At 48.3% G+C, this 26,993-nt stretch overlaps 1 protein-coding gene across 4 annotated transcripts in view; it reads right to left on the bottom strand.

The window, feature by feature from the left end:
- Positions 1-4,088: 4,088 nt before the first annotated feature.
- Sema2a (Semaphorin 2a) overlaps positions 4,089-26,993 on the bottom strand; it is a 436,386-nt gene continuing 413,481 nt past the window's right edge. For all 4 annotated transcript variants that reach the window (XM_076893250.1, XM_076893249.1, XM_076893248.1 and 1 more), the window contains 8 exons: positions 15,970-16,032; positions 14,241-14,348; positions 13,171-13,441; positions 7,226-7,456; positions 6,717-7,130; positions 5,744-6,020; positions 4,848-5,295; positions 4,089-4,510 (listed from right to left, as the gene is read on the bottom strand). In XM_076893250.1, coding sequence (XP_076749365.1) covers positions 4,436-4,510; positions 4,848-5,295; positions 5,744-6,020; positions 6,717-7,130; positions 7,226-7,456; positions 13,171-13,441; positions 14,241-14,348; positions 15,970-16,032 — 1,887 coding nt within the window. In that variant the 3' untranslated portion in view covers positions 4,089-4,435. The remainder of the gene's footprint in view (positions 4,511-4,847; positions 5,296-5,743; positions 6,021-6,716; positions 7,131-7,225; positions 7,457-13,170; positions 13,442-14,240; positions 14,349-15,969; positions 16,033-26,993) is intronic.

Genomic DNA, 26,993 nt, shown 5'->3' with positions numbered 1-26,993 from the left:
ACTTCTGTACAAGAATAACTAACGTTTCGCGTGCGTCGAGCCGCGGTTCGATTGCCCCGCGGCGCTTCCGGTTTGGAAGGGTGGCTCGCGGACGAGCACGGCGAGTCTCGCGGGCGTCGCGACGCGGACCGCTCGACGATACCAACGTTTTATGTACAAACTTAAGGGCAAGAGCGAAACTGTCGCCGACACTGCGGCTCCTTTCTTCATCCTCTCCTCTGGCTACGCTATTATACTTAGTTTTCTGTTACCATTCGCTAGTTCTCGCGTTGCTTCATCCTGATCGTCGGTCTTCGCCTTCGAGGGAACGTGAGTCCGCACACGCGCGCGTACAGCGATAGGGGCTTGCCACCCTGCTACGCTGGAGACGCTGCTAACGATTTTACGAGGTCACGTCGCGGAAATCTGGATAAGATCGTTGACAGTTGGCAAGTAGGATGCAATGTAGAGAGATTGCGATTAACTTCATTAACCAATTGCTACAAATCAAAGCTTGTTCTTTCCATTTGTGTCGCGCGTTTGGTGTAAAAAGATTGCATTGAATGAAACCAAGTCAATTTGTCGATATGTTATCAATATGTCGAATCATGATCGATAGCACTTGGATCTGATCGATGTTTATCGCTAACAGCACCTCCACGCTAGGTTCCACGTTTTACAATCTACACGTAGGTATAGATACTAATGGCGGTGAGCTAGGTTCTCAGGAAACAGCGACCGTCCCACAGATTTCGTTTAATACAGCACCGGTAAGCATCCATCTCCGTTGGTAGAAGCGATCGCGATCGTCGAGGGAAATCGACAGCCCCTCGACGATTCGGGTTTCTACTATTTTTTTAAAAAATACAGTAAACTAACGCTTAAAAAATAGGAGTAAACGTGTTAATACTATACGTTACGAACGATTAAAATACTAAAATACGACGAGGGAAATGATCGAGGGATGAAAAAAGGCGAAGGAGAACTCGCGGTGAGCAGAGATCGCTATTCCTCCCGTCTACGGTTGCGTCGTTCCGAAGAGAGTCTTTATAAAAATACCATGCAACTATGACGATCCTATGTACACACAGACACGTTCCCAAAATCGGAAGAGAAACGATTCTATATGCTTGTGTCATCGCGAATTTAACGCCTTCCGAGTTTTCGTCCAATGTATTTTTACCACTGTGAATTTAATCTATAAATTAAGTTAATATCTGGAACGAAACGATATCCTTCTTGCCTGAAGCTGCACGTTATTTTAAACGACACGTTCGCGTCACGATGTCATTAATTGATTATTCGCGACAATTTCTACAGCGTCTCGAAACGATTCTCTGGCCGGTTGACCCGCGATTTACGATGGTCAACGATTACGCTTGGATCGTGAACCGATTCGGATTTGGCAAAAATCGTCAAGCAAGGACAGAATCATTCTATTCTAGGCTTAGAGGTATATACGACAGTGTCTGTTCGAATCTTCCGCATCGAGTAGGATATTTAACTGTTAAATATCGAGGATCGATGCGAACGAATTCGTGCAATTAATCTATGTGTATTTCTACCTGAATGTATGGCTTTGCGTGTTCATAATTCGAGTCTATGCGTAAGTTCGAGGGGCGTAAAGTGGGTTTAAGGATTACAGGCCTTACTCCAGCACGCATCGAACGCACCTGCGTAGCACCTTCAGAGTTCTCGACGATGATTATGGTAATAGTGGGTACCGTACGGTGTTTAGGATGTCTGTGAATACGAGCTCGATTATAGCGATGCGGGTTGTATCGTTCCCGGAATTCAGAATTATCTAATGCGCGAAAATCGAAATCTAGAGTGTCTTCGTCGGCTAGATTTTCAGCTATAAATTGGATCAACTAGATTGTCGTCGAATTCTTTTCTTCCTCCAAAATTTTGGATTCAAAATTACCGGTCAATTTCAAGTATGACTTTCATCGCGTTACCGCAAATTATAGAACGTTAAATACGTAAGGAGACAAAACGAATACGTTTAGTAAAATACTGTATATGTAGGCGTACCTGGTAAAAATACTATTTCAGTCGGTTCTTCAAATATTTAAAAGAAACATATAAGAAGCTGTTAGTTAAAACACGAAATAACAATAAATATACACGGAAAAAATAATTAAAATATCAACTGTACTACCTGCTTTCCTCTCGGCAGCAAAATACTGTATCCTCCTCCACAAAAAAAAAAATGGCGGTCACACCAATTTTCCAAACCTATAAATCTGCACTGCGAACGGTTTCTTCGTCGACGTCATCCCCTTCCGTTATTTTACCTGCTGGGAATTCGAGTAGACCTGAAGGGTATTAATTTCAAAGACGTCCCACCAAAATCGCTGCGAAAGAGCCGCCTCCGCTATAACCTAGGGGTGGGGTGAGGAACAGAAGCGTATCGATCGATCGACGTATCTACCCTCTGAAAAGAAGAAACGGAAATGGCAGCGGGTCGGTTCGAAACGAACGTTCGTCTAGTCGAGGCGATGAAAGGAATCGTGCAGGCCGAAGTCAGAGACGGTGCACATCGCGGAATTCTTGATATGATTGAATAGCCGAACAAGCTAACTCGCGGTAGTTAAGCGCGCGCGCGCGCGCCTCACCTACGTAGCCGATTAATAATCTCATGTGTAACCTGCGTGACATTCGAAAACGCTTCGACTTAACATCGCGTTCTCTCTCCCTTCAAAACTCGTTTCATTCTCTCTCGCTCACTCTCACTCTCTCTCTTCTTTTTTTTTCACTAGCAAACCGATATACACATCTTACATATGTCTCTACAAGATCGTCGCGACCACGAGTCGTTTCTTTCTCCGACTCGTTAAAAACTACGCTGAAGCTCGACCTTAGAATATATTTTCTCTCTTCGCCTCGGTGGTTGCCTATCCACACGGTTGTTCGCTTCTGCGACCTCGCGGTTCACGATAGATCGGCGAACCGGACGCGTCCCCGTCCGCGACAGAGGCTCGCTCCCCTCGATCCTCTCTCTCTCTCTCTTCCTCTCTCTCTCTCTCTCTCTCTCTCTCTCTCTCTCGTCTCGTCTCGTTCGTATCACAGATCTAAGGAAACAGGAGGATTGATTTCCGGTTTCTGAACGCGTTACTTCGCGGACGGACGCCTCGATTCGAGCCGCGATTCTTCCATCACCCATCCAGCCCCTCGTTACAGTGAACATTCGTAACGATCGTCGCTGATTATCGATCCTGCCACGATCTTGGCTCGCGTAGTCTTGACCTCTCTTCGTTTGGAAAACCGGTTCGCATTGGGAAAGTCGAAACCTTTGCCTCTGCGATTAATCCCTCCGCGATCTTGTTCTCGAAGGCTCGACCACTCTTCGTTCAGAGAACCGGTTACAGCCAGGCGCTGCCCTCGTAGTCTTGACCCATCTTCTCTTGGAGAACCGGTTCGTATCGCGGTGCTCGATATCATCGTGAATTTATTAATCCTGCCACGATCTAGTCTTCTCAACCTTGACCTCTCTCCGTTTGAAGAACCAGTTCGTACCGCGAAAGATGAAATCGTTAGTGATTATTAACCCCGCCACGATCTAGACTTCGTAATCTTGACTCATCTCCGTATTGAGAACCGGTTCGCGCCGACACGGACGAAATCTTCACCGATTATTAATCCTGCCACGATGTCGACTCGATAGTACGGACCCGTCTTCGTGAACCGGTCCACGTCGCGAGAGACGAGGTCCTAGGAATCGTGTGTGTGTGTATGGACGAGCACAACCTGCACCGTTGCCCTCTTCGACTGGCGTTCGCCCGCGTCTTGGCTACCGATATATAAGCGCACGCTTCTCTCGGAACGACGATCGTACTCCTCGCCGCGTCTCTGTATTTACACACGGGTGAAAAGCGTTCGTGGTTGGCCGCAGAAATCGGAAACGAAACCGGATCTTCTTCGACGGTGCTCGACCGTACACGCGCGCACTGCGCGGCAGGCATGGCAAGCGGAACACGCGAGACAGACACGCTCGAGGACGCGCGTTCGATGAGCGATCAGATGCGACGAGATGCGGTGAACATCGCGAACAGGCTCGTTGCATCGATGAGACGAGCGATCGCGAGTCGTGTGGCTATTGGCGAGACAGCCGACGAAAAAGTTCGTCCAGGGAAGCGTCGTCCAGGCGAATGTGGGACCGATCAGGACGAGGCTAGCTCGGTCGTTCGAGGATGGACTGGTGCCGCGATGTTTCCTCGCGTTACCGACTCGCTTGTCTGTTCTTGATATGGACGCGTTTCGCGATTCTCGCGATTGTTCATTTGGTCGATAGATCGTCGGCAGCAAAGAGAACAAAGGCAGTGGTGTAACCGGTCAGAAGGAGAGTGAGGCTCGTCCAACTGATCGTGGATGGACCGCGATTCTTCGGCAGGACGCTTGTACGTGGCTTCGTGTCGGGGTCCCGGCTCGACGAGGGCTCGAACGAGCGGCTCCATCAGACCAGGGGCGTGCCGTAGACCTCGTTCGTGTGCAGGTTTTGATTGCTGTCGTTCTGCCTCGAGGCGCATTGCTGGAACAGAGAAATCGACGGGGATCCTCAAGCGGGGCGGTCCATCAATCGTTTCCAGCCTACTCGAAGGAATCGCTAGCTGTACATCTAAACAAACTTACAGAGACAAGTTCGCAGTTCTCAATTAGCACTAGCTAGAATTAGCCAGGTAGAATTTCGACCATCTCGATTTGAATATTCCGAGTTTCGCGTTATTTATGAAGGAACCAAAATTTCTCTCGCATATAGACATATCGTTTAACGCTTAACGAAGCTAATTATCCTGTTCGTGCTCTCGCTGGCACAGATAAAAGGAACGAGAAAAGAAAAACGTTCGCACGATCAGAGATCCACTCACCGCTTGCTTCCTCTCCCAGCTCTTCATGGCAGACTTGTATTTCTCGAACTCGTGGCACCAGTCCGAGTATATCTTCTGATAGTCGTTAGACTTGGCCGGCGCTGAGCATCTGTGAGCGTCCACGGTGATGTTGTACGAGCAGAGAAGCGAGCCGCCTAGCCAGCAATCGTACCTGCCGGCGTCCTGCTCGTTCACGCCAACGATCACCAGGCCCTTCTCGGACGTCTCGATGAACTTGTCCCCCCCGGCGCCATACTTGTACGCGATCTGATACCTCCCCTTCTCCTTGCTGTAGTGGTACCACTTGACTTCCTGGTCCGCCAGCACTTCCGGCATCTTCACGAAACAGCCCAGATGCACCGACTGGCCCCAGGTGACTACCAGCTTCCGTTTACCCACGCTACTGTCGCAAACGGCTGCCGTTCTGTTCGACACGTCCTGAAGAAGTCTGAAACGAGACGAAGGATACGTTTTTACTTGGATTTCGTAACAAGCGTGACGAATAAACGACGCGTCTAATCCTGTACGCGTGTATCGATCCCTTCGCGGTCTTAAAATATTATTATCCAGTGGCGGGGCAGGTTCTAAGGAGTTGTTAAAATAATAAATTCAACAAACAAAACGATCTGAATTTATAAATAATAGTACTGCATAATATTCGCGGCGAGAGCTTTCATGAAAAGCTGAGCGTCTCGCGTTTCATGCATTTTTCATGCAGAGAAGAAGACTACCACTGAACTCGAAAAACGTTTTGCATAACCCTCAAGAATCAATATTTACTATGAACTACAGTTTCGCGGTTCTAGACCATCGCCTCTTCACGAATATTGTAATCAGCGACTTTTCATATTCGTACGCGATCGAGTCGAATCTTCGTGGGGCAATCGCGCGCTCACCCAGGTTCGTAAGGCTTGCACGCGTTCATGTCCTTGTCCCAGCCGCAGTAAGGATCGTGGACGCAACGGAGGCAGTTGTCGTATCTGCGCGTGCACATCACCAGGTCGATCTGCTTTATTCGATGGTCGGACGCCACGTAAAGAGCCTTGTGCTCCTTCGAGATCTCCATCGCCTGGATCGGCTCGCCAGGCGTCACGTCGAAAACGTCCAACAGGATAGACTGCGACTCCCCGTTGTTGTCTATCCATTGAACAACTTTGTGCACACGTCCGTCACCTGCAACGCGGCGAAACGATACCTTTACAAACTATATTACACTCGAGACAGGGGCTGTCGTGTCGGCAAATTTGCAACACGCCAGATGATTTCCGCGGCGACGCGTCTCGCGGCTCAGTAGACTACGCGATCGACGTTTATCGAGGAGCAATGATCGCGAGTTTTCTAATTAATCGACGAGTCGAGCGACCCGCTTTTCTTAATACGTTTCTTGCAATTTGCAGTTGCGCGGGGACCACTGATTATATTAGTTTTTAGGCGGTAATAGTCGCTCGACAAGTTCGCCGTGGGGGACGATCGTAATGGCAGATTGTACGAGTCGACTGCAAGAACTTCCAAGTTCGCTCGTGATTATCTTGCCAAGTTTCCACGCGACAAATCGCCCGACGGATATCAGAGCGCGAGCCGCGCTCGAACGTGGATGGTGCGCGGTCCGAATGAAATTTCTTATCACAATCTCGCGATTCCCCGTGCAAATACGAGCCGTGCGAGTTGTCGAGCAAATTATTCTGATTAAAAATATCGCGGCTGATAAGTGAATCAGTTTAGCTGGCTCTGACAGATAGTTAACAGTTCGTTAACCTTATCGTATAACAAGTCCAATATAAATAACAGATCTTATACCATTCAAGCCATTCGTTTAATAACTGCGACCACGTTTTAAAATATTATTAATTAAATGAACCAAGTACTCACTGGACCCAGCGTAGTAGACCGTGTAATCGAGATCGACGTCGACGAAGTCGATTCGCAGTTTGTCCACGACCAACCGCGTGAGCATCACGTCGCGTTTATAAAAGACAGGTTTCTCGTTCTCGTGCGATATGGCCGAGTCCATCAGAGGGTGGGACCGGATGAAGTTCAGGACGGTGTCCGGGAACGTTTCGGTGTCGTTCACGCATTGACCTGGTCGTGGTTCAGGAACTTTGTTCGGGAGCACCGGAAGCCAGGCGCTGCTGCTCGTCGCCTGCTCTTTGAATTTTCCGCGGAACGCCTCTTGAATAGCGTCGATGTGGAACGAGCAAATCGCCGAACCCATCAATCCGTTCGTCGACGTTGTGAAAGTCCCGTAAAAGTGGGTGTCGTCGCCTGGCACCTTGTAAATGCTCTCTGAAAGGAACGAGATTCGGAGAAACGTGAATTAGAAAGATCGAAACTCTATCGAAATGCCGAGAGGAACTGAGGGTAATGATCGCGTGACTTACGTATCTCGTTGAAGTAGAACGGAAACTCGCCAGGTATCGAGCAGTTCAACCTGGCCTTCAGATAAGTCGACCAATTCTGCGACAGAATGTTCTTGCCGCCTGTATCCCTCTTGCAAACTCTCGCCACGCGGGAGTACACGCTTTTCCCGCAGTTTATGTATTCCACCGCGGTCTCGCGGAAGAAGAAGAACACGTGGCTGCCGATGTCGTAAGATCCCACGAAATTAGGTTCTGAAACAGTCGGGTAGTATCGCGGTTACTCGATCGGAAGGGGGTTTGATTGCTTGATTATCCTGGAAAATCAGGACTCGTCAGTTGTATCGCGGGGATCACGTTTCGTTTCATAATTCGATTTCTATAGACCGACTGGAATCCATGATCTTCGCGGGGATTTTCCAAATTTCGAGAAATGAGATTTGTAGAATAACATCAGCCAGCGACGTCGCTAACGAATCCTTCGCATGGAGCGAAGGGGATCGTTTGGATGGACCGGAAATGATGTTTAGCATGTTTCCGTATACGTATCTCCTTGACAGATCTAATTCGAATTCAACGGCGGTTTTCCGGTCGCGATGAAATTTATGGGAATACCAAGTAGCGCGTAAAAATGAAGTTGAATTCCGTGTCAGATCCGGAGGAACAGTAATTTCGACGGAGACTACCCGGAACGCCAGGATTCTACGTTGATGAAATTCCACGCCAAGATTTCCCGACGAACGATTTGCTCTTTAAACACCGCCGGGCGAATTAGGATGCAAATCCGCCGCGATGCCTCGCACTCTTTTACTCCCGCTAAAAATCAACATCGCGCTGTTGGAAGTCGCGCCACTGAAGCATTCCTCGCGTTCGTAAGGATCAAGCGAAATCACCGCGATACGTCGACTTTGCACGATTTCAATTTAAACATTTATATGCGACCCCTTCTTTACGCTTATTCCGACCATTTATCTTAAAAAGAATATCTCGTGAGATACTCCTACCCAATGTATTCATGTTATTGTCAATATTAATAAATATTGCGTACAGCTAGAGCAAGTAACCCCTAGGAAAGTTAATTGCATGAGATTTGTGAATGTCGAAGGAAATCCGTTGCATCCGATAGCGGTTGCGAAAGTTCAATTTCGATACTGTCGACGTTTTACGCAAAGCGTCACGGTGGTCATTTCGCGTTGACGGTCGATTCAACGGTACCGTCGCGAGTGCTCGTTAGAAAAACAAAAGTCGGGCCGCAAGAAATTACGCTGAAGGGTTACGAGTGGCGAAACGATCGGCGAGTGCTCTCGAAAAAGTTCGAAATTCGAGGAACCGCCGGAACAATGAGAAAAACCGTAAAACGGACATTGGAAGGAGCCCCCGAGTTACGACACGGCAAGGTAGAAGTTTTACACTCGAAGAAGATGGAACGACTCTTCTAGTTTTCATTTAGCACCGGGACGAACCGTCCCGGCTTGAACGCATGCTTAACGAGCATCCACTTGTCGCTTTTACTATCCGCTATCGTAAAACCGTTTGACGATTCACTCGTTCCAACTGGTCGGAGTATCGATAACTTTGTGGGCTCTCCTGGCCGATGGGAATCAAAGTTTAGAGAACAGAAACTTGCCTCGTAACGTATGCAAGACAAGATTTTAACAATGGTGATACTTCAGCCATTGAGATCTACTCTCGAAGATTTATTAGGTACTCTGGAATATCAAAATCAATTATTAACACATGATGTTACACAGAGTTATCTGTATCAGCTGGTATATCAACAATCTTCCCTCTTCATCCCTTCGTAGCACGATCACTGCAAAAAGAAAAAGAGAGGACCGTCTCACGTACAAATTTTATTCACCACGGTCATAAATTCCCCTCGAAATAGCCGGGAACACCCAAACGGATGGGTGTCCGCCCACGTGTCGAATTTTAGTCCTCGATCAATTAGACGTGCATTCGAGTCACGCCTCCCTAATTGTCCGTTCACGAACCGAAACGATTTCACGCGATACATCGTGGGCCGCTGCCTCGCTAGTCCAGTTTACCATAGCTCCATGGAAAAACAGCGTGGCAGGCAATGATCACGGCTGTGGGGAGACGGAAATCGAGCTTTTTTCCACGCTTGAATCGTCCGCGAATCGTTGCGGGACACTACAGGGTACACTCTGTCGATTTTACATTATGCAGAGGCGCACGGGGCAGAAGGGCGGAAACATTGCAATCTCTTTCGCAGTTCAACGATTAAATCGATTGTCCAATGTCTCGCTAATTGAACTCTGATATATCGATGCGTGCAAGCGGAAGAGAGACAAAGTAGGACACGTTACATTTCAAGACGTATTTTCTCCCAAATTCGAGAGAAATCCATCGAATCGAATGAAACCAGAAACGACTAATGCACAAGTCGAAAGTAATATACAAAAATCCATTATCGTGTAATAGCATCTGCGAATACATCCCAATGGTGTATTTAACTACCCCTGGAAAGCCAATAACACAAGTTCCCGCGGACTTTTGCGCGGCGCTCGAAAGGAAAATGGAGAAAAACGAAGAGCAAGAGTTGAAACGCGAGGAGGGAGGTACGATAGGAGGAGTAAATGTCTCGATTCGGAGAGAAACACGGACGGAACCGACGAGTTTTGATTGGACGGCACTCGCCGGGGTGAAACGGTATTGTAGGCGAGCAGAGGCGGAAAACGTTCCTCGTGGCGTACTCTCGATTTCGCCGCGTCGAGAGGAATAATGAAATCACCCTTGGGGCTAGTTTCATAAAGTTTACAAGTGCCGCGGAGAGGTGTCGTCTCCCGGCCAGCCGCGCGCGCCGCGTGCAAATACGAAATTCTATTTTCCGCGGCACCCCGGCGCCCACGTTTCCTATTAGAGACGACGTCCCGTTAATAAATACGCCAAATTACCCGCGACCGGTTAATATTCCCGAACTTCACCCTCGTAACCCGTTCGCAGTCGCTGTCTCCGTGGAATTTCTAAATTGACCGCGTCAATCTTTTTCCGCCGCGCCCTCCGCGACGCTCTGCTCGACGCCTCTGTCGCCAACTTCCGGCATAACTTTTGATAGATTTTTGGCAGGGGCGACGAACGCACCGGAGAGGATTCGCGTTTCGTTCGATGCTTTCTATTCAATTATCCGACGCCATGGGAGAAACAGACAAGCTCGAGTCGAAAGTTACGAGCGTCGCTGACAATTTCCAACAACTGAGGTTTCGAAACGAAACGTGACGCGATACGAAATGATAAATATCGCGCGGTGTACATTTGTTTTCTTTAAAACGAAAGCGATGTCCGCAATGTTTGTTAATCATTCCCCAGCGTGCTATTTTGTCACCACTGATCCCCTAAATGAACGCGGACAAGAGGAAAAATCCGCGCGAAAGTGTCCGATAATTAGTCGGTTATCCAGAGGCTGTTAAGCTCCATCAAGCAGCCTCCCTTTTTCGGTTCTCCTCTCGATCCTCCATCAGCCCGTGCTCGCGGTCGCAAATCGCATCGATCTTCATTCTACATACTTTACCCCGTACGCGTACGCCTGGAACGAGGAACCGACCCGTGAGGGGTGGCGAGAATCAGAGAGGGAGAGGGTCGTGAATACGGCCACGTGTACGCGAGCATCACGCGAGCCTATCCGTCTTCCCGGTTCTCTCTCCTGCATTTAATCAACGCCTCTGTTTAATAGACAAACTCGATGCGAGAGGGTTGGCCCGTTGATGGCGAGACGGTCCCAGGCTCGAAAGGGACTCGCGATGGGCGCGAGCGCGCGCGCGCAGGGTGAAAGGGCGCCGCGTTCGAATTAAACGACGAAACAAACGGCTAATCATGCATCCCACGGGGGCGCGGCACGGGGGCAGAGGGCTCGAGGTAGAGGAGGCTAGGAAAGATACAAAGTGGGGTCGATGTCGTTCTCCTTCACCTCGTTTCACTCCTTTCGCTCTTGAGGACCACCCTACGCGACCCGAGAGCGGAGGGGCGGAGTGGAAAACGGGGTCGAATGTTGCCGGGACGCTTCGTAGGGCGGAGAACGACACCCTCCTGAGAAATATAAGCCAACTAGCAGTCCGTGGCGCTATTATTTCGCGCGGAAGCGCGCAGTTCGCCGCGAGAGAATTACCGTAGACAAGATACACGGGACGAAGTTGAAATTAATTGATAACTCTGCGGGGGATTTATGATTTCGCTCTCTGTTTTCTCTGCTCTCTCGCTCTCTGTCTGTTTCACTCTTCCTCTTTCTCTCTCTCTCTCTCTCTCTCTCTCTCTCTCTCGACTAGTTGTAAGAAACGTTCGTGGCACGCGGCGCAAATGAAATTGTTTCGCGACCGACTACGTGACTGAATTATTCTTCGTTGTCGCGTGGCGCGACGGGGTGTTGCTGCTTACGCGACTGCTTTCACTTTCCCGTCAGCTCGACGGTATTTATACTGTGTACCGTTTGTTAGTTTGTTTGGCGATGAAGAAACAGCGGCGCGATTAAAGCTTCTATGCTTTTCGTCGCGAGCGTGAAAATGCTCGAAGATTTCGAGATTTAATATCGTTGAACCGTAACGAACGGCGAGTAACTTGATAGCTCGTACGAATCGTAATAAAAATCTTCATCGATACTCTTCCACCGCTGAATACTCGCAACAACCGCCCTTGGTCGTTGATATATTACACCGTCGTTACACAGAAGAAGGCATCGACCCGTGTTACGCGATCACAATCAAACGGCTGAAACGAACGTAATCCAAACAAATCAAAGCTGCTCGGATGCGTTTGTATCTGATTACCGCATTCCACGATCCGGCACCCTGAACACGTTCTAATCTACATTTTCCAATTTCACCCCCTCTCGCGAATTCCGACCGAGTGTACTCGCCAGGCGGTAACGAAAAATCCAACGAATCGCAATAATCCTTCTCTCACCCTCGCCGATCGAGCAAGCCCTCTGGTAAAACTGATTAAGGATCGGAGTACAGAGCCATGTGAAGGGGCGTCTCTGCGGCATCGACGCGAGAAAACACTCTCTTCTCCCAAAGAAAACCGGTTACAAACGTTTAACCGGAAAGTGATCCTGGGTCTCGTGTTATTTTATTACTCCGCCTTAGGACGGGCACCCTTTCTAAAGCCCGTCGGTGTACAAGTTCGTCGCGTTACCCTCCGGACCGCTTTCTATCTTACACCCTTGCCACCTAACGACAACCTTCTTTACAGGTTTTCCAGTCGAAAGCCTCGACACGCTGAAAGGACGGGACTGTCGGACCGCTCGTTCGTTTTTAGGGAACAGGGACTGTGTTTTCTACTTTCTTTTGACTATGTATTATACCAAGTATCCTACGAATACTTTGAGTCAATGCACCACTAAAATTTAGAAACGATATTACTTGGCTGAAAAATTTGTTGTCCCTTAGAATGGAAAATCAATATTCGGGTATTACTGAAAATTTCTCTGTGGATGAAAGGCAAGCTGCAACGGGAGTCTTTAAGGATGAGGTGCAGAGTGTAAGCGCAGCTGAGCGCTAGTAACGGGCTCGAGACTCTAGGGTGAATTGCTTCGAATCGCAAGTTTCGAAACGATTCGAATCTTATTCGAAACAAGAAGTTATTGAATGTCTTGATGGGTCTGCGAAGTTTTGATGAGTTGTTAGAGTTCCCGATTCAACATCCGCGCGTACAAACTCGCGTACAATATATAATCTACATGCAATTTGCGCGGATCTGTTTTCAGATTGAATGAAATCTGCGACTGCGACCTCTATCTGTTCCATTTTTAGAGACGTTCACCTTCGAATATACGCGCGGAGAGCACGGTTCCAGTTTTAAGAAGCATTTATTACGAGGATTCCGTCTCGTTAGCCACCGCCGCTCGAATAAAAGTAGCCGGGTAGGCGGTGGCACTAATTCCGCGGATATTGCCTCGTTCCACTCTCGAGAAGAAGAAGACGAAGATATTGGCTGTGTAGAGGAACGGTACTTACTGTCCAGCCATTTCGAGTCGTACTTCAGCGTCCTCTTGAAGCTGAACGCCTTGCGACCGGTGGTTAAATTGTACAGATCCGTGCGGAAGATTACGGTATCGGCTTTGGTGAATTCGGCGTTGGTGCCGGAATAAAGAGCTGGCAGGTCCCCAGGATTGCCCTTCTCCACCCAGACGGCCGTCGAATTGTCCGCAGGATCGTAAGGACACTTCGCAATGGCCATTCCCACGCCTGGTACGAACTCGTGGCGAGGCAAATGGGTCAGATTGCTCTGCGGGCGAGAGACATTCGGTTTGGGTAAACAGACGTAAAGGATAACGCTCGGTTTACTTTTATCACGTCCCGTTTCTGGATAGAAGTTAAGGTGTTTCTCTGGGATTCCTTGCGGATTGGCTAAAACGATCACGTACCGAGCGCTGTGTTCAACTTGTGCTCTGGTCCTCTTATTTCGACTTTGTTTCGTCGTTAAATTGATAACCGTCTACGATCGTGTACACGTGTAGTCGGTGGCAACTGATCAACGAGCCACGGAACGTATGAAAATAACCACGCGTGAGCAGAAAATTTGAAGTACGACGAACGCATTTTCCACGTGAAAGCTACGCGTTGCCGCGCGAAACTCTATTACACGCACGGGAGTCGTAATCTTCGACAAAGCGAGACCAATATATTCTTTGGCTTCATTACACGGGTACTTGAACGCGCGATTCATTTACCCCGCTCTCTAACTACAGCCATCGATGGCGCTGCGTTAGCGACAGATCCCTTTACGATGAATTGATACCCGAATTACATAGCAACGATATCAATATAAACAATTATTCTCTCATCATAAATTTTAGTTATCAATCGTGAAACACGTGACACGTGTGGATACAACGCTTTACACGTAAATCCACACGCCAGCAACCTCAAATTTCCTGTTCCATGTCTGATCACAGCGCGCGGTACGGTTCGACGGAAAAGAGAGAAATGGACTGAAAACTCTGTCGACAGGGAAACCGAGCGTTCGAACGATGAGGTTCGTGAAACAAACGGGCGAAATGAAGAACAAACACACGGATACTTACATAAATCACCCAATCCTTGGGCGAGTGAGCGTTCGTGCCGCACATGTAGAGCCGATTGCCGTCCCCCATTGGCTGGATCACCCTTATGTGATTCCGGCAGTCGAAGTGCTGCGGAAGAAGGGGAAGAAAATTGAATTTTTCAACGGATACGTGGGAAGAAACGGCGGGCCGCGGGTAGGTGTGTGCGCGTCGAGGACAAGAGCTCGGTGCGTGGACACGGATTTTTCAGAAAATTGTATGGAACGAGATCGGGGCAAAGGGTTCCCGGCCGGTGTTCGTGGTCGATCACGTCGCGCCGCCCTCCCGCGCGTATTTCGCTGGCGAATTGGCGCGCGCGCGCGCGCGTGCAAAAATAAATTGGTTTTGTCGTCACGTAGAGAATATTTGCGTGGACCTTACACCTCGTCGATGCGTAACGCGATGAATACGGAATGAAGCACCGATAAGCGGCGGGCGGATACGTGCGCCTTAAAAAGTTACCGTTGCGCCCTCGATGGGGGCGGGAAAAAAAGTGACGTCGAATAGTTTTACACGACGCGACCCGGTGCTTTTATTTCCGAATATAGGTGGCCCGTTTCGCTCGTTAAAAATGTTTCTCGCCTCGCTGAAAATACGTCCACGCGATGTCGCGTCTCGTCCCGATGACACGATTACGCCTCGAAATGTCACACATTACGAACAGCGTTATCGATGTATCAATTAATTAGCGATAAATAAAAGCGACGTCCACGTCCGAACGGAGATACCGTTGAAAGATCGCCAATTAGCGTGAGTGAACTCCTGTACTTTCGCGAAAAATCGCCTCTATATTGAAACATTATCGCTGCCAAATTAGAAACGAGATCGCGCGAGCGAATCCATTTTCAATCGAGGAAAACGTCGACGCGCACGATCGATACCGCCGTAAACCGAATGCCTCGCGAACTGGGAAACATTTTCGTCTAAAGTTGTTTCCATTCTAGCGTCGTTTCGATAAAAGTCGCGCAGCTCGTCGACAGGCTTTAACGAGCCCGTTCGATACCAAGTTTCGTCGAGATATAATACATACTCGCGCACAGTCAGAGAATTGAGACGCACGGACCATTAAACGTGGATGCCGCCACCTATAATCCCTCCTACCCCCTTTGTGTTTCCTCTTTACCTCTTACTCGCGATCCATTTATTTTGAAACAAGAAATAACGAAAGGATCGCGTTACGATGCCTTCGAATGGCACTCGAAATACCTTCGCAAAGGAATCCTACAAACGCTTTTTGCATTCGAAATATCGTAGGCAATTTCGAGTGGACGTATTTCCCTTTCTTTACTATGCCACTTTCAATTACACCGTTAATTCGCGTCCCGTTTACTGATTATCGATACGCTTCTTCTCTCCCTTTGACGGAAATGGCATTATCGCGTTCGTCAAAGCTGGAGACCGCAATCCTTCTCCGCTGTTCGCTCGAGGAAAGCCTAAAGAAATCTTGAATAGTTTGTCCCTTTTATCATCGAGGCTGTTTACGAAACTTCATTCTTTCGCGCCCTCGTCGTTTTCTCGTCCCCATTCTCAACAGAGGGCCCCTCTGACCGTTCGCGACGTTTTGTTCTATTATACATTTCCGTAATTACGCCACCTCTGTGCCTCCACTTTGCGCGAAGCTTTAATTAGATTACGCCGATATTAAAATTCGGTCGAAAAGCGGGGCGAGCCGGGTCGGTAAACGGGATAATGAAATAAAGAAGTAATTCACCTCTGATTTCCCTTTGGACACGCAATTTGCCACGTTGCTGGGCTCCAGATTAAGCGCGTCTCTCTGTAACAGAAATGTAACGAAAGAGTTATTTTCGTTCTAACGATTTAATACACTCTTAACGTTCAATTTAATTTCGCGCACCCGTTTCATCGCTATCTCCGCGCTACACAAATGCCCCCGTTCCCAAATGGCCACTTTCGCGCAGTGATTACGATCGTCGCGAAATCGCCGGCCAATAATTGAAACAAATATTCACACGAGCCAGCTGATAAATGCCACCGATACGCGGCACGAATCGACAGATTGCGAAGGCTCCCGTGAAATATACGGAATATCAACTTGCATGCAAACTTCTACGCGGGTGGTGACACTCGTTCGTATGACGTTCGTTCGCCCCGCGCGTCATCCAGCAACACCGTCTTTCCACTCTACCGCGCCTTACCTCTTCGCCATTCTTGCCGTCGTCGACTGCTCGACACAGTCGGCCTTACACAACGCGAAGAGGCGACACGAGTGCATGCTCGACGTTTTCGCGAGCGCGAAGAAGAGGCTGCACACTCGTGTCATTGTGCGGATCGCGACGCCGTGGCAGACGAACGCCACCGCGCGACACCGCCATTCGAAACCACCCTTACGAATCCGTCGCCCGGAATAAGGTCAGCAAACGGAGCCACGGAATGGAAATAGCCGAGAGGATGGAATCGAGACGTGTCGAGACGAAAGGCGAGACGAAAAGGCGATCGTCTTTAATGGATCTCGTTGGACACGTCTTGGACTATTAATCTCTCGCGCGACCAATCGCCAACCGTCACTCGATGCAAATGATCGATGCTCGTTGCTAGACGTTATTTAAATAACCGTGAAGTTTCATTGGATTTTATAAACGAAGCGTCAAAGTTTATTGGTCACGCGAGAGAGAGAGAGAGAGAGAGAGACAGTGGAGTTCGGTGCAAGAGTTATTTCCAGCGAGAAGGATCAATTTAAAAACTATTCCGTTTGAAACTTGAAAGCGCTTAGACGTCTACGTGTACATTGGAAAGACAGTACTGCCTGCGAGGCGCTGTGTGCGCGTACGTCGGTGCCGATGAGACTTCCTCAAGAAAGTACACACAGTCTAGCGACTCTAGAAAGGGCAGCCTCCCAGCAGAGAGAGCTTTTTCAAATTACTCTTGCCGTACCTTTTTCTTCGGTTTTAATACGAAACATGAATCGTCTCAGTTCTCCATCTTAATTACTGTTAGCACAGTAGTGACACGTTGCCTCCTGTAGAGGCTGCGCGTTCCAAGTCTTTGCGAAAAAATGTAACGTACGAACGTCTGCGTCCAAATTCGTATCCACGGATAAAAGTATCGTGAATCGCAGGAGAATATCGTTCGAAACGTCGTCGAGTCGTGTATCGAAGTCGTTCCAATAAGATAATTTCGAAAAGCGGAAACCGCGAGTCGCAGACCCTCCGCGCCATAGATTACGACGCCTCGAAGGAGCTGCGACCCCTCGGGTTGGTTCTCCGTTCTCCCATTGAAACGGAGCGTTTCGTGCCCAGGCGGTCGTAGACACGATCCGGAAAAGGAAGTGGTTCGTTTGCACGGTCAATCGTCCGAAACGCGTTGCCCTTAACGATCGATCTCCTGCGGACGTCGCGTGCCGCTCACCCCGGGCCGGTGTCACGGCCAGAAACCGCGTCGATCCTCGAAATTGTCCTGGCCCGGAGACACGCAGGGGGAAACCGAAAACACCGTCCGGTGACAGTGATCTACGGCTAATAAATTAACGAAAGAATTGTTTTTGCACGCGCACGCGACCGCGCCGCGAATATTTATTCGCGCGATGCGGAGGACAGTAAACGGGGCCCGCACTCGAAACGAGAAAATTATGCGACGCGTCTGGTTTTCATGCGCTCGCGTGGATTTTTCGACGATTTCGAGACGTCGTTCCAGTTTCGCGATCGATGCCTCGAAACAAAATAATCTTCGATACGCAAGGCGAACGGCCAACGACGAAGTAACGCGGAGTAAAATGCGACGGGGTTCGGTAAAAATGAAACGAAAATCAATACGATGCACAAAGGGGACGGGACAGGAGAAATGATTTCGAGCAGAAAAATTACGCGCCCTCCCTCTCTCTCGCGGGCCGCAGCGATAAATTGCGTTTTTGCGATGTCGCATGTACGCTCGAGACAATTTGTGGTATTTGATCTCGCGATGGGTTTTCGGCGATCGTGGAAAATTATTTGTTCGAGCCGAAGGTAGAACGAACCGGCTCGAGCGGAATCGAATCGTCTGGTTCGCGGCAACTACCGTGTAAAATGGAATTCCTGCGAGGAATTCTATTCTACGAGCTTCCGATCGCTGGAAATTCGCGGCCCGCGCGTTTCGAACAGACTCACGGAGCACGATTTACGCCTCCCGACTCGAACTCCTCGATATTCGTTTCGATTACGATCATTCGGGTGCGTCGTACATGTTCAGCGACAATTTTCGACCGAACAAAGACCAACTCCAAGGGAGTATTATCCGAATTTATTTCGTTCGACACTGGAAAATTTGATCTACAGCTCTATTTTTAATTTAGTAACCGGTTTTTAATAAGCGTCACTGAATATAAAACGCGTGTCCCCGCGGACGAAACTGTAATATCGCGTAAATGAAACGGGGTGGTTCTATTCCAGGGGGGTGCTCTTGATTTATGCAAGAGCTTCCGCGTTCGTAGCGAAAATTTGTGGATTATTTCTCTAAGAAAATCTAGAAATTGTTGCGCTAATATTTCATTCAAGCTAGCAAACGTTCTCTAATTAGATTCCACTCGTACGGAAGCATTATTTCCTATGCACCTCCACCGTCGAGGATCGTTTTTTCTTCAAGTGGAAATAGAACTTCTCTCTCGCAGATAATTAGTACTCTTTGTTTTCCTTGACCCGTGGCTCTGAAACATGCAAGTTTTACGTTGCAGGCATGCAACGCTCTGTGACACACTACCCTATCAACATGTCCGACAGTACACTCCAGTAGAATATATTATCCAAAGAAACTTGGACTTGTATCGTGCTTCACTTTCTAGTCTAATTAAAAATACTTCTACCATTTTGCAAATGCTCAAACGCATTGCGATCAACGAATAGTAGAATTGTTGAGGTGCTCGATTCGCAGCAGGCGATTTAAAGACGTCTCTGCGCAGCAATCGAAGCAACGCGTATTCTAAGACAGGCAAGCTTTTGATACCAAATCGAGGCAATTACATACGTCATAAAGCGGTTCTCGCGTTGAATCTGGCCGATTGCAACCCCGACAATGCCGATCCAACCTATACACCAGGCCCGTACAATCACGGAAACGTTCGATCGCAGCCGTACATCCGCGACAACGGGTAATCACACGCGTACGTCCACAAACACGGTTGTTCGCAAACACCGACACGCGTCCACCGCAACGTGTACGTAGCTAGGGGGTGGCCGTGTGCGCGCACGAATATATAATTCGCGCGCAAACACGCGCGAGCACCCGACACTGTGCGAATCACGCACGTGCACGCGGAACAAGGGGCGCGCAGGTGGGCGCGCGTGCACACGAATGCGTAATCACCTGCAAACCTGCGGTGTCTGAACGGAGAACGCGCGACCGCTGTTCGCGATATGCGCGATTACACGATCCCGCTCAAACGAGCGTGAAACCGCACGTAGAGATATTATTTTACAAGCAGCCGCGCGATGGCTTTTGCCACCCTCCTTCGCGGAACGAACTGCGTCCGCGATCTACGATCGAACGGTTTTAGCTTGACGATAAATAAATGACACTTGAGAGGTAACGTCGTTTGGTTACGATTCACCTTTCGAAGAGGGGTTCGTAATTGGGAATAGAATTTAGAAGAGGAGGATACGAGTTCGAACGAGATGAAGATCGCTTCGAGACACTGAACGCTCGCGAGATATTTGTCAAAAGCGCCACTTATACGCTGGCGAGATAATAATTTCCGGAGATCTGGCCGGGCGGCCACGTATAAAGATAATCTACTTACGAACTATGTTACGTTCGCTCGCTCGGAACAATTATTCCCGAAATACCGAGCACGTGGCTCGAGAAACTAGTTCCTCTCGAAGTCGCTGATATACGCCCCGCATTTCCTATGCAAAACGACCGCTAAGTAATAACTGAATACACTCTACACCGTCTTCTCCTCTGACGCGCTCCGCCGTTCCATTTAACTATTATATCTAACGTTCATACCGATAATTAACCGAAATCGGTTATCCGTTGCTCTTAACCAGATCGATTCCTATTCGAGGACTTCTAATTTCACGATAACACTATTAATTGCATTATTTTTTCCTAAATAGAGAAATCTGCGTTCTCCCCTTCGATCCTCTAACACGATGGCACAAGCATATATCACCTCGTATTAACCAAACGAACCAATATCGCATCCACGCGTTCTCCTAACGCCCTAAACAACAACAGCCCATCCCCCGTGATCGTCCACCCCTTCGCGCGGAAAGTAACCCTAGCAGGCGCAAACGGTCGCGATCGCGGCGTGTAAATTCCGCCGGTTGCCCCGTTAAAATCATTTAACGATCCCGTGCCACGGGTATACAGCTGCGCGCGTGGCCCTTGATAACGACGTATTACTCGTTAAGCAGCCCGGTGCATTAAGGCCGCGCGCGATGTACACACCGGGCTCGCCGGTAATTAAAAGCGGGGAGCCATTCCCGGTATCCGCACTTAACTGTAAGCCAGCCCAAGGATCTCCTCGTTACACTAATCATTACTTTCCGCCGGCTAGCACGAGTTAGAAACAGCTAGCTGGGGCCAATGGAGGCGTATCTTTGAAAGGAAGAACGCGATGGAGGGCGAAGACCGCGGCTGAGGCCGCGGAGGCGTTCCTTCTCCTCGTTCCAACTCTTTTCCCCGTTTCATTTTCTCCTTCTTCCGCCGCTCATCGAAGGGTCCGATGAAATGGAACATGTTAATGGTATTGGTTACAGCGGAGGGGCGCGACGATGGGACGGCGGTGTGCATTTCTGTTCATAAATCACGGGCCAGTTAATGCGTTTAGGATGAGAGTGTGTTTAATATGGCGAGGGAAAATGAGCGATACCACTGGGCCTCTACAATTATATTAGAAAGCCTGGTTAATGAATATTTTGTAGAAAATTGGGGAACGCGCAGGGGTCGCGGGTGAGAGTGTACCTCGCTCGAAAGAGGAGGTCGCGTTAGGGTTGTTAATACGGCGGAGGGTCCGCTTTGTAGCCTGTTTATGTTGTTGTTGCGCGTTTCATTTGGTGAAGGTTCGCGAAGGGTTTCTCAGGGCAGTGATTATACGAGATGATGTTGCGATTGATGGCTTCATTCTGGGCAACGGCTTGTTTAGTGTGACGGCCGCGAGGAAATGTTGGCAATAATTTTGATGAAATTTCGAAATAAAATTCGTACACGCAGAGGCGCGAAACGTTTTTATTACCGCGTTCGAGTGAAGCAAAAATCGTAAAGCATCGTGATTTCGTTTACGCGCGACGGTGTCACGTTGTTCATCAAGGGTGCTCGTTTATGAGCTACGGCGACGGTGGATTATTTCGGGTAAATGCGCCGCGGAATCTGATACAGAATTCAGCTGATGCTTTTGCATTAACACCGCGGGTTAGTCAACGTTAAAAGTTTATGCAACTCGTAAAATTTTCCCGCCATTACATTCAGTTAATACTACTAATCTCTGCGTTGCGCTGTCGTCGGAATTATAATTTAATAACCGCTCAGCGCAGCGTAAACTTTGCATCCCTCTTCTCCATAATCAAACCGAGAAGAGAAAAAAATTAATTTCTAATTAAAACATCTGAGAAAACTACTTCGGGGTGTAACTCTTAATTTTGAAAAAACAACTTCCGCGTGTAACTTGAGGTTTAATTACTTTACCATTTCGCCTCGTGTTTTTTCTACGGCTCCGCGAGGCAACGCTTAATTATTCGCGCAATATTATACGAGCAATATCAACCAGAACCAATTCTTATTGCTTTCTAATAATAGAATACAGTACCATCGACACGTACGTGTGCGAGTTCCAACTCGCAGAGACTTGCAGAGGGTTAAATTAAATTTCTCCCGTTCATTAAACTTGAATTTTATAGCTCCCGTCACGAATGCGACGTTGATACACCGACCGAGGGGGTTAAAAGCGAAATTGATCGCGGAAAGTAGTGGTTGTTAAGTGTCGATCATAGATTTCGCAGTCACGTAAGCAAAGAAAGTACCAGAGCTAGAATAAGCGGGGCCGACGATTCGTCTAACGGTTCAATTTCAGATTACAACCCCGATATCAGACCTCCTTCTGCGTCGTTTTTCTAACGAACCTCTCGTATTACCGGGGACCCGTTAACGAGCTTGCGAAATGGGAACGCACCTTAATCTCGCTCGGTTTCTGATTAAAGGCTATGTTCTCCAGTCCTTAATTCACTAAAGAGCAGCAGAAAGTTCTTGAGCAAGCAGACGGAGACCAAGAGACGAAGAACTTCAGACGAGGGTGGAAGCGAGACGGCGCCGCGGGAGGGTGAGAAAGAGGGAAACGAGAGAACAGGTGCAAGTTACCAGTGGTAGTACCTACTATCTACGTCGTATGTCCAACTTGAATATACAGCCATCCAGTTTAGAAAGGAGAATTTGATAGCGGAATTAATGTTTTTCCTTCCACGGTAGTACTATTTGCCAAGATTTTCAACTTCCTCCACTTTCCTTGGGAAACTAATAGCGAAATAAAAGCAAACTATTCTTTACGGGTATAACACTGAGAACACTTGCGAAGACTGTCGAAATAATAATGTATCTGCTTTGAAAGAATATAATATCGTCTATCGGAAATGTTTCACGAAAAAGAACGAAAAATGGCCGACTATGAAAGCTTAAGGACTCAAAGTCCATAGCAGAACCAAATTCAGGACGCTCGTAGTACTGCCAATCTTGTCAGTCTTGGACTCTGGCAATAATATTGCCAGTTGGCGACAGTGCATCAGTTTATCGCGTTGCCCACGATGCCATTAACATCTCGATGGCGGTGTGCCTGGCGGCATGTAAACGCCTCGATTTCCATTACCGTCCACGGTACACCGACTATTAAACAGAAATATCTACCGTCTCACGGCGCGTCGCGTCTCGACCCTAAACTCCCGCGCAAGGAATCTGGATTCGCGGTGGATTCGCTGGAGGCAGGAAAGTCGCGACGAGGGTCAAAGAGGAAGGGAGAGAGAGAGAGAGAGAGTGGTATCGCCCAACCGCGTTTACACGCCTTGTAAGCAGCCTGCCAGACGTCTTGCAGACGGTGAAAGTCGTCGACGCTTGCATTTTGAGACGGCGCAACGGGGTTTCTCACCCCTCGACCGCGATCGTATGCCGAAATGTTGCGACGCGGATAGACAACTTGTAAAGACGCCGAGGAGAGGGCGCGGGATTACGCGAAGGGATTTTTGGACGAGGAGATCCTGAGGATTTCATTAAGGAACGCGTGCATTATTATTTCTTCCTCCTTCCTCGAGGACTTTTTTCTGTGCTGAGAAGATTCTACATTTTCTACGAGATTTTCTACTGTTGACGGTTGATTTCGTGTCTGTACATGATTTGAAAGAATTAATGCTTAAAAAACTTGAGTCTAATACTGCCATTTCGTTGCTTATTAATATAATTGCAAGTGTTCATGCATTCGCATGCGGCTGAGGTAATAATGGAGGTAACGTAATAGAATCTAAGTAGAAATTCTACGAGACCCGCATTATACGAACTCGCGCTCCGATAAATGAAGTTCCATTCTAATTTTATGTCTGGAGCCATGTTGGAGCCATTTTTCAAAGCACCTCCGTCCCCTCGCGCGGCTCTGCACGGATGCTGCATCTTTGCATTTCATTAGACTCCGCCACTTCCTCATTTGGCCGTTAGAAAACAAAAGGGACAAAAAGTGCGGCCGGAAAATAGGTCGAGGCTTTCGTAGGTTGTCTTGCGGAGCTATTGCGTCAAAGACAAAGAGTTTTCCTAGGGACCAAATATACCTCGCCCGCGGCGCCAGCGTGCAACGTCTCCTATACGCTGTGTTGTACGTACTTTACATCTCTGCTCCGACTTAATTGAAAATTCTGCTTCACAATTTCAGTACTCTAATTAATCAATGTAATGTAGTTCCCGCCACGTGAAAATTTCACCGGCGTTCAATTTTCTCTGTTGCGCGGAAGAATTAAACCTCTTCGTCTTCCTCGCGAGTAATCATATTAACGACGAAAGAAGAGTCGCTGGAAGAAATAAACGAGACAGCCCGATTTAACCTGGACAAAAATTCCTACACCACGATTCACTTAAATCGCCAAGAATATTTATAAAAAAAAAATAAAGACACCTTTAAAAAATACCAAAAAAAAAAAAAAAAAATGAGCCTCCCGACTCGACGTTTCAAATGTATCCCAAGGTTCGCGTATTTCAAGTAAAAGTCATCAGCACCTGGATCAAGACTCCTCTCGAACCGTGGCGAGAAATCAGGTCACACACGAGGGGGCAAAGGCAAAGAAAAATCGGTCAGACCCTCGACAGGCGGCTGGGCCCGGTGCAATCACGAGCCAGGCGGACGTTCTTTTGCCGAGTGGATCGAGGCGGAGAGGATTGTCACCTAAAAATGCAACCGGCTGCGAGAGAAACGGCCTGATTATGGGCGGGAAAAGATAGGCAGGCGGAACTTTCGGCTGCACCGAGGGCAGAAGATGTCCACGTGTAATCACGAGCCGGTGTCCCAGTTCGGGGCAAAGCGTTTCGCGGGTTTCCACCGCACACCCCGCCGTCTGCTGTTCTTCTATTCAAGGAGGTCTGGCGTGAGCTGCTGGCGGGCGCATCCGAGGGTGGTTTTAGACTTTCGGCATCCGGGTTGATTAAGCTCCCGGCGAGGCGACGATGTCGCGAGTGAAACGCCCAGAGGTTGTCATCCCGTCGTTAAACTCTGGCGAACTCGTTGCTCCTTCGTTCCCGTTCGCTCTCTTGTTTCGACGGTTTAATCATCCGCCGCGACGCTGTCGCGCGTCTCCAGATTCCTTCGCCCAATAGCGAGGCAAGAATCGTTAGCCGAAACTCTTCGTCTCTGAGACGACGCGCGATGGTTTTTGATTAATCCGCCCGAAATGGGACGCGCCTGATCCCTTTACCGCACTGGAGGCTCTCTCTTGATTGGCTTCCTTTCCGGGCGACGAATTGATCGTAACGACGTCACCGCTCGAGGGATTGTTTTGCGTCCCGAATGCTCCCAGCTTTGACGTAAGAACGGATAATGAAGATTCCTTCGTTTCCGTGGAACGAGCTAAAGTACTTGGATTTCATTTCTCTCATTGTTCAGAGGTCGTGCCACGGAAATTCAGGCTTCTTATTCATTTCTGATCGACTCGAAGTGTAACGCGCCAGTGTACATCGATGAGAGACGTATGGGAGAGTACGGTGTCACCGTCGAAAGCAGAGTTTCGCAGGTGAAAAACGTAACGACGAATAAAATCTAAAATTCAATTCTACTCGTGCAGTGTGCAGCTGTCATGAAAGTGTAATGGGCTTCCCCTCCGGTTGATAAATCATTCCACGGCCGAGGCGAACTCATTTACACCCGGAACGGGCAACGACGGTATAAAAGTGAAATCGAACCGCGTTCATGGTCAGGGGTGGGATGAAATATTTACGGGGACCGTCGCCTTTTACCAATGACATCTCGGACGGAAGTAAAAGAAAGTGAAACATCAGTCCGTGTACGGTAGCCGGCACAATTTACGCCTGTTAAATTATTGAAACAGCCAAGACCCACGGTTCCCTCAGGGGTATCGACACTCCCTAACCGTCGAAATTCGTCGGCCCGTAATGGTACCTGGGAGTAGCGTTTAAGAATTCATCGGTCTGAGCCACCGCGGCGCTTTTTATCTCATTAAATAGTAACGCCAGACGGTGAACTGTTAGGAGATAGAATCGGATCCGCGCTACTATACGCGTTGGATACGTTGGATAATTCTCCGTGGAACAAAGGCAATTAATAGAGAAGCTGAGTCCAATGATTTTCATGTATAAAAAAGTTCAACAATGTATCTTTAATGTGTATACCAGAAATCTTTCGAAACCTACTAAAATGTTGGAGTATACATCGTTTAATAAGGAACTAGATATCTATGAGTAGTGTAGGTCAATAATTAACGCCTCTCGAAATCGAGAATAATATTTCACGTATTTTGAGTAAGCAAAGTCCCCAAATACCATCGCTTCTAATCGTAAATGTAATATGGAGCGGTACTATACTTGAATTTCGTTGGTGTCGCGCGTAGACACTGATCATACGCATAAAATTCACTCGCGTAGAGGGTCGACGGGAACCTAAAAGTGCCTTTCGTTGTCGATCGCCACCGTAAGTCACTTTTTCTTAATGGAACCCGTCACTCTTTCGCGCCCTTTCGCGATCCCGCGTGAAAGATAGAGACAGAGAGGAAGTGGTAGCAGGAAGAGCTGAAAATGGAGAAACAGAGTGGATGGCGGGTACACACGTACCGTCGAAGGGTGGGACAGGATAAGAGGACCCGGAGCAGGGGGTAAAAGGAGCGAAAAACCGGGATTCAATCTGCATTCAATATTGATTTCAATCCGATATCGCGGATTCCAATTTTTGTGATTTACTTCTTACGCCATCGGCGCGAAAACTAAATCTGCACAATGGGAGAAAAGGCCGTTCGAGGTTTTTCGGAAGTCAACCGCCCCCCTGCGCACCGATGTCGAGCCATCATCATCGATCAGACTCTGATCCGCGAGTGGCTGCGAAAATTGCCAGAGAGAACAAGACGCGGTAACGACGTTATTACAACTGAAAAGACAGTGCTTTCGCACATATTTTGTAAGAATGTGAGAACCACGAAGATGCTGAAACGCAATGTTCGTTTGTATCTGTTTAAAAATGATGCAATCATTTGAAAGTCGTGATGAATGTGTAGCTGATTGCCATTTGTACTCTACAATCGATCCATATTAATTATTACCTACATGTGAGCCAGTAAT

This window comes from Xylocopa sonorina, chromosome 3, assembly GCF_050948175.1.
Source record: "Xylocopa sonorina isolate GNS202 chromosome 3, iyXylSono1_principal, whole genome shotgun sequence".
Classification (NCBI taxonomy): domain Eukaryota; kingdom Metazoa; phylum Arthropoda; class Insecta; order Hymenoptera; family Apidae; genus Xylocopa; species Xylocopa sonorina.
Note: the sequence above shows the minus strand (reverse complement) of the source record. Positions and strands in the feature narration are given on the sequence as shown.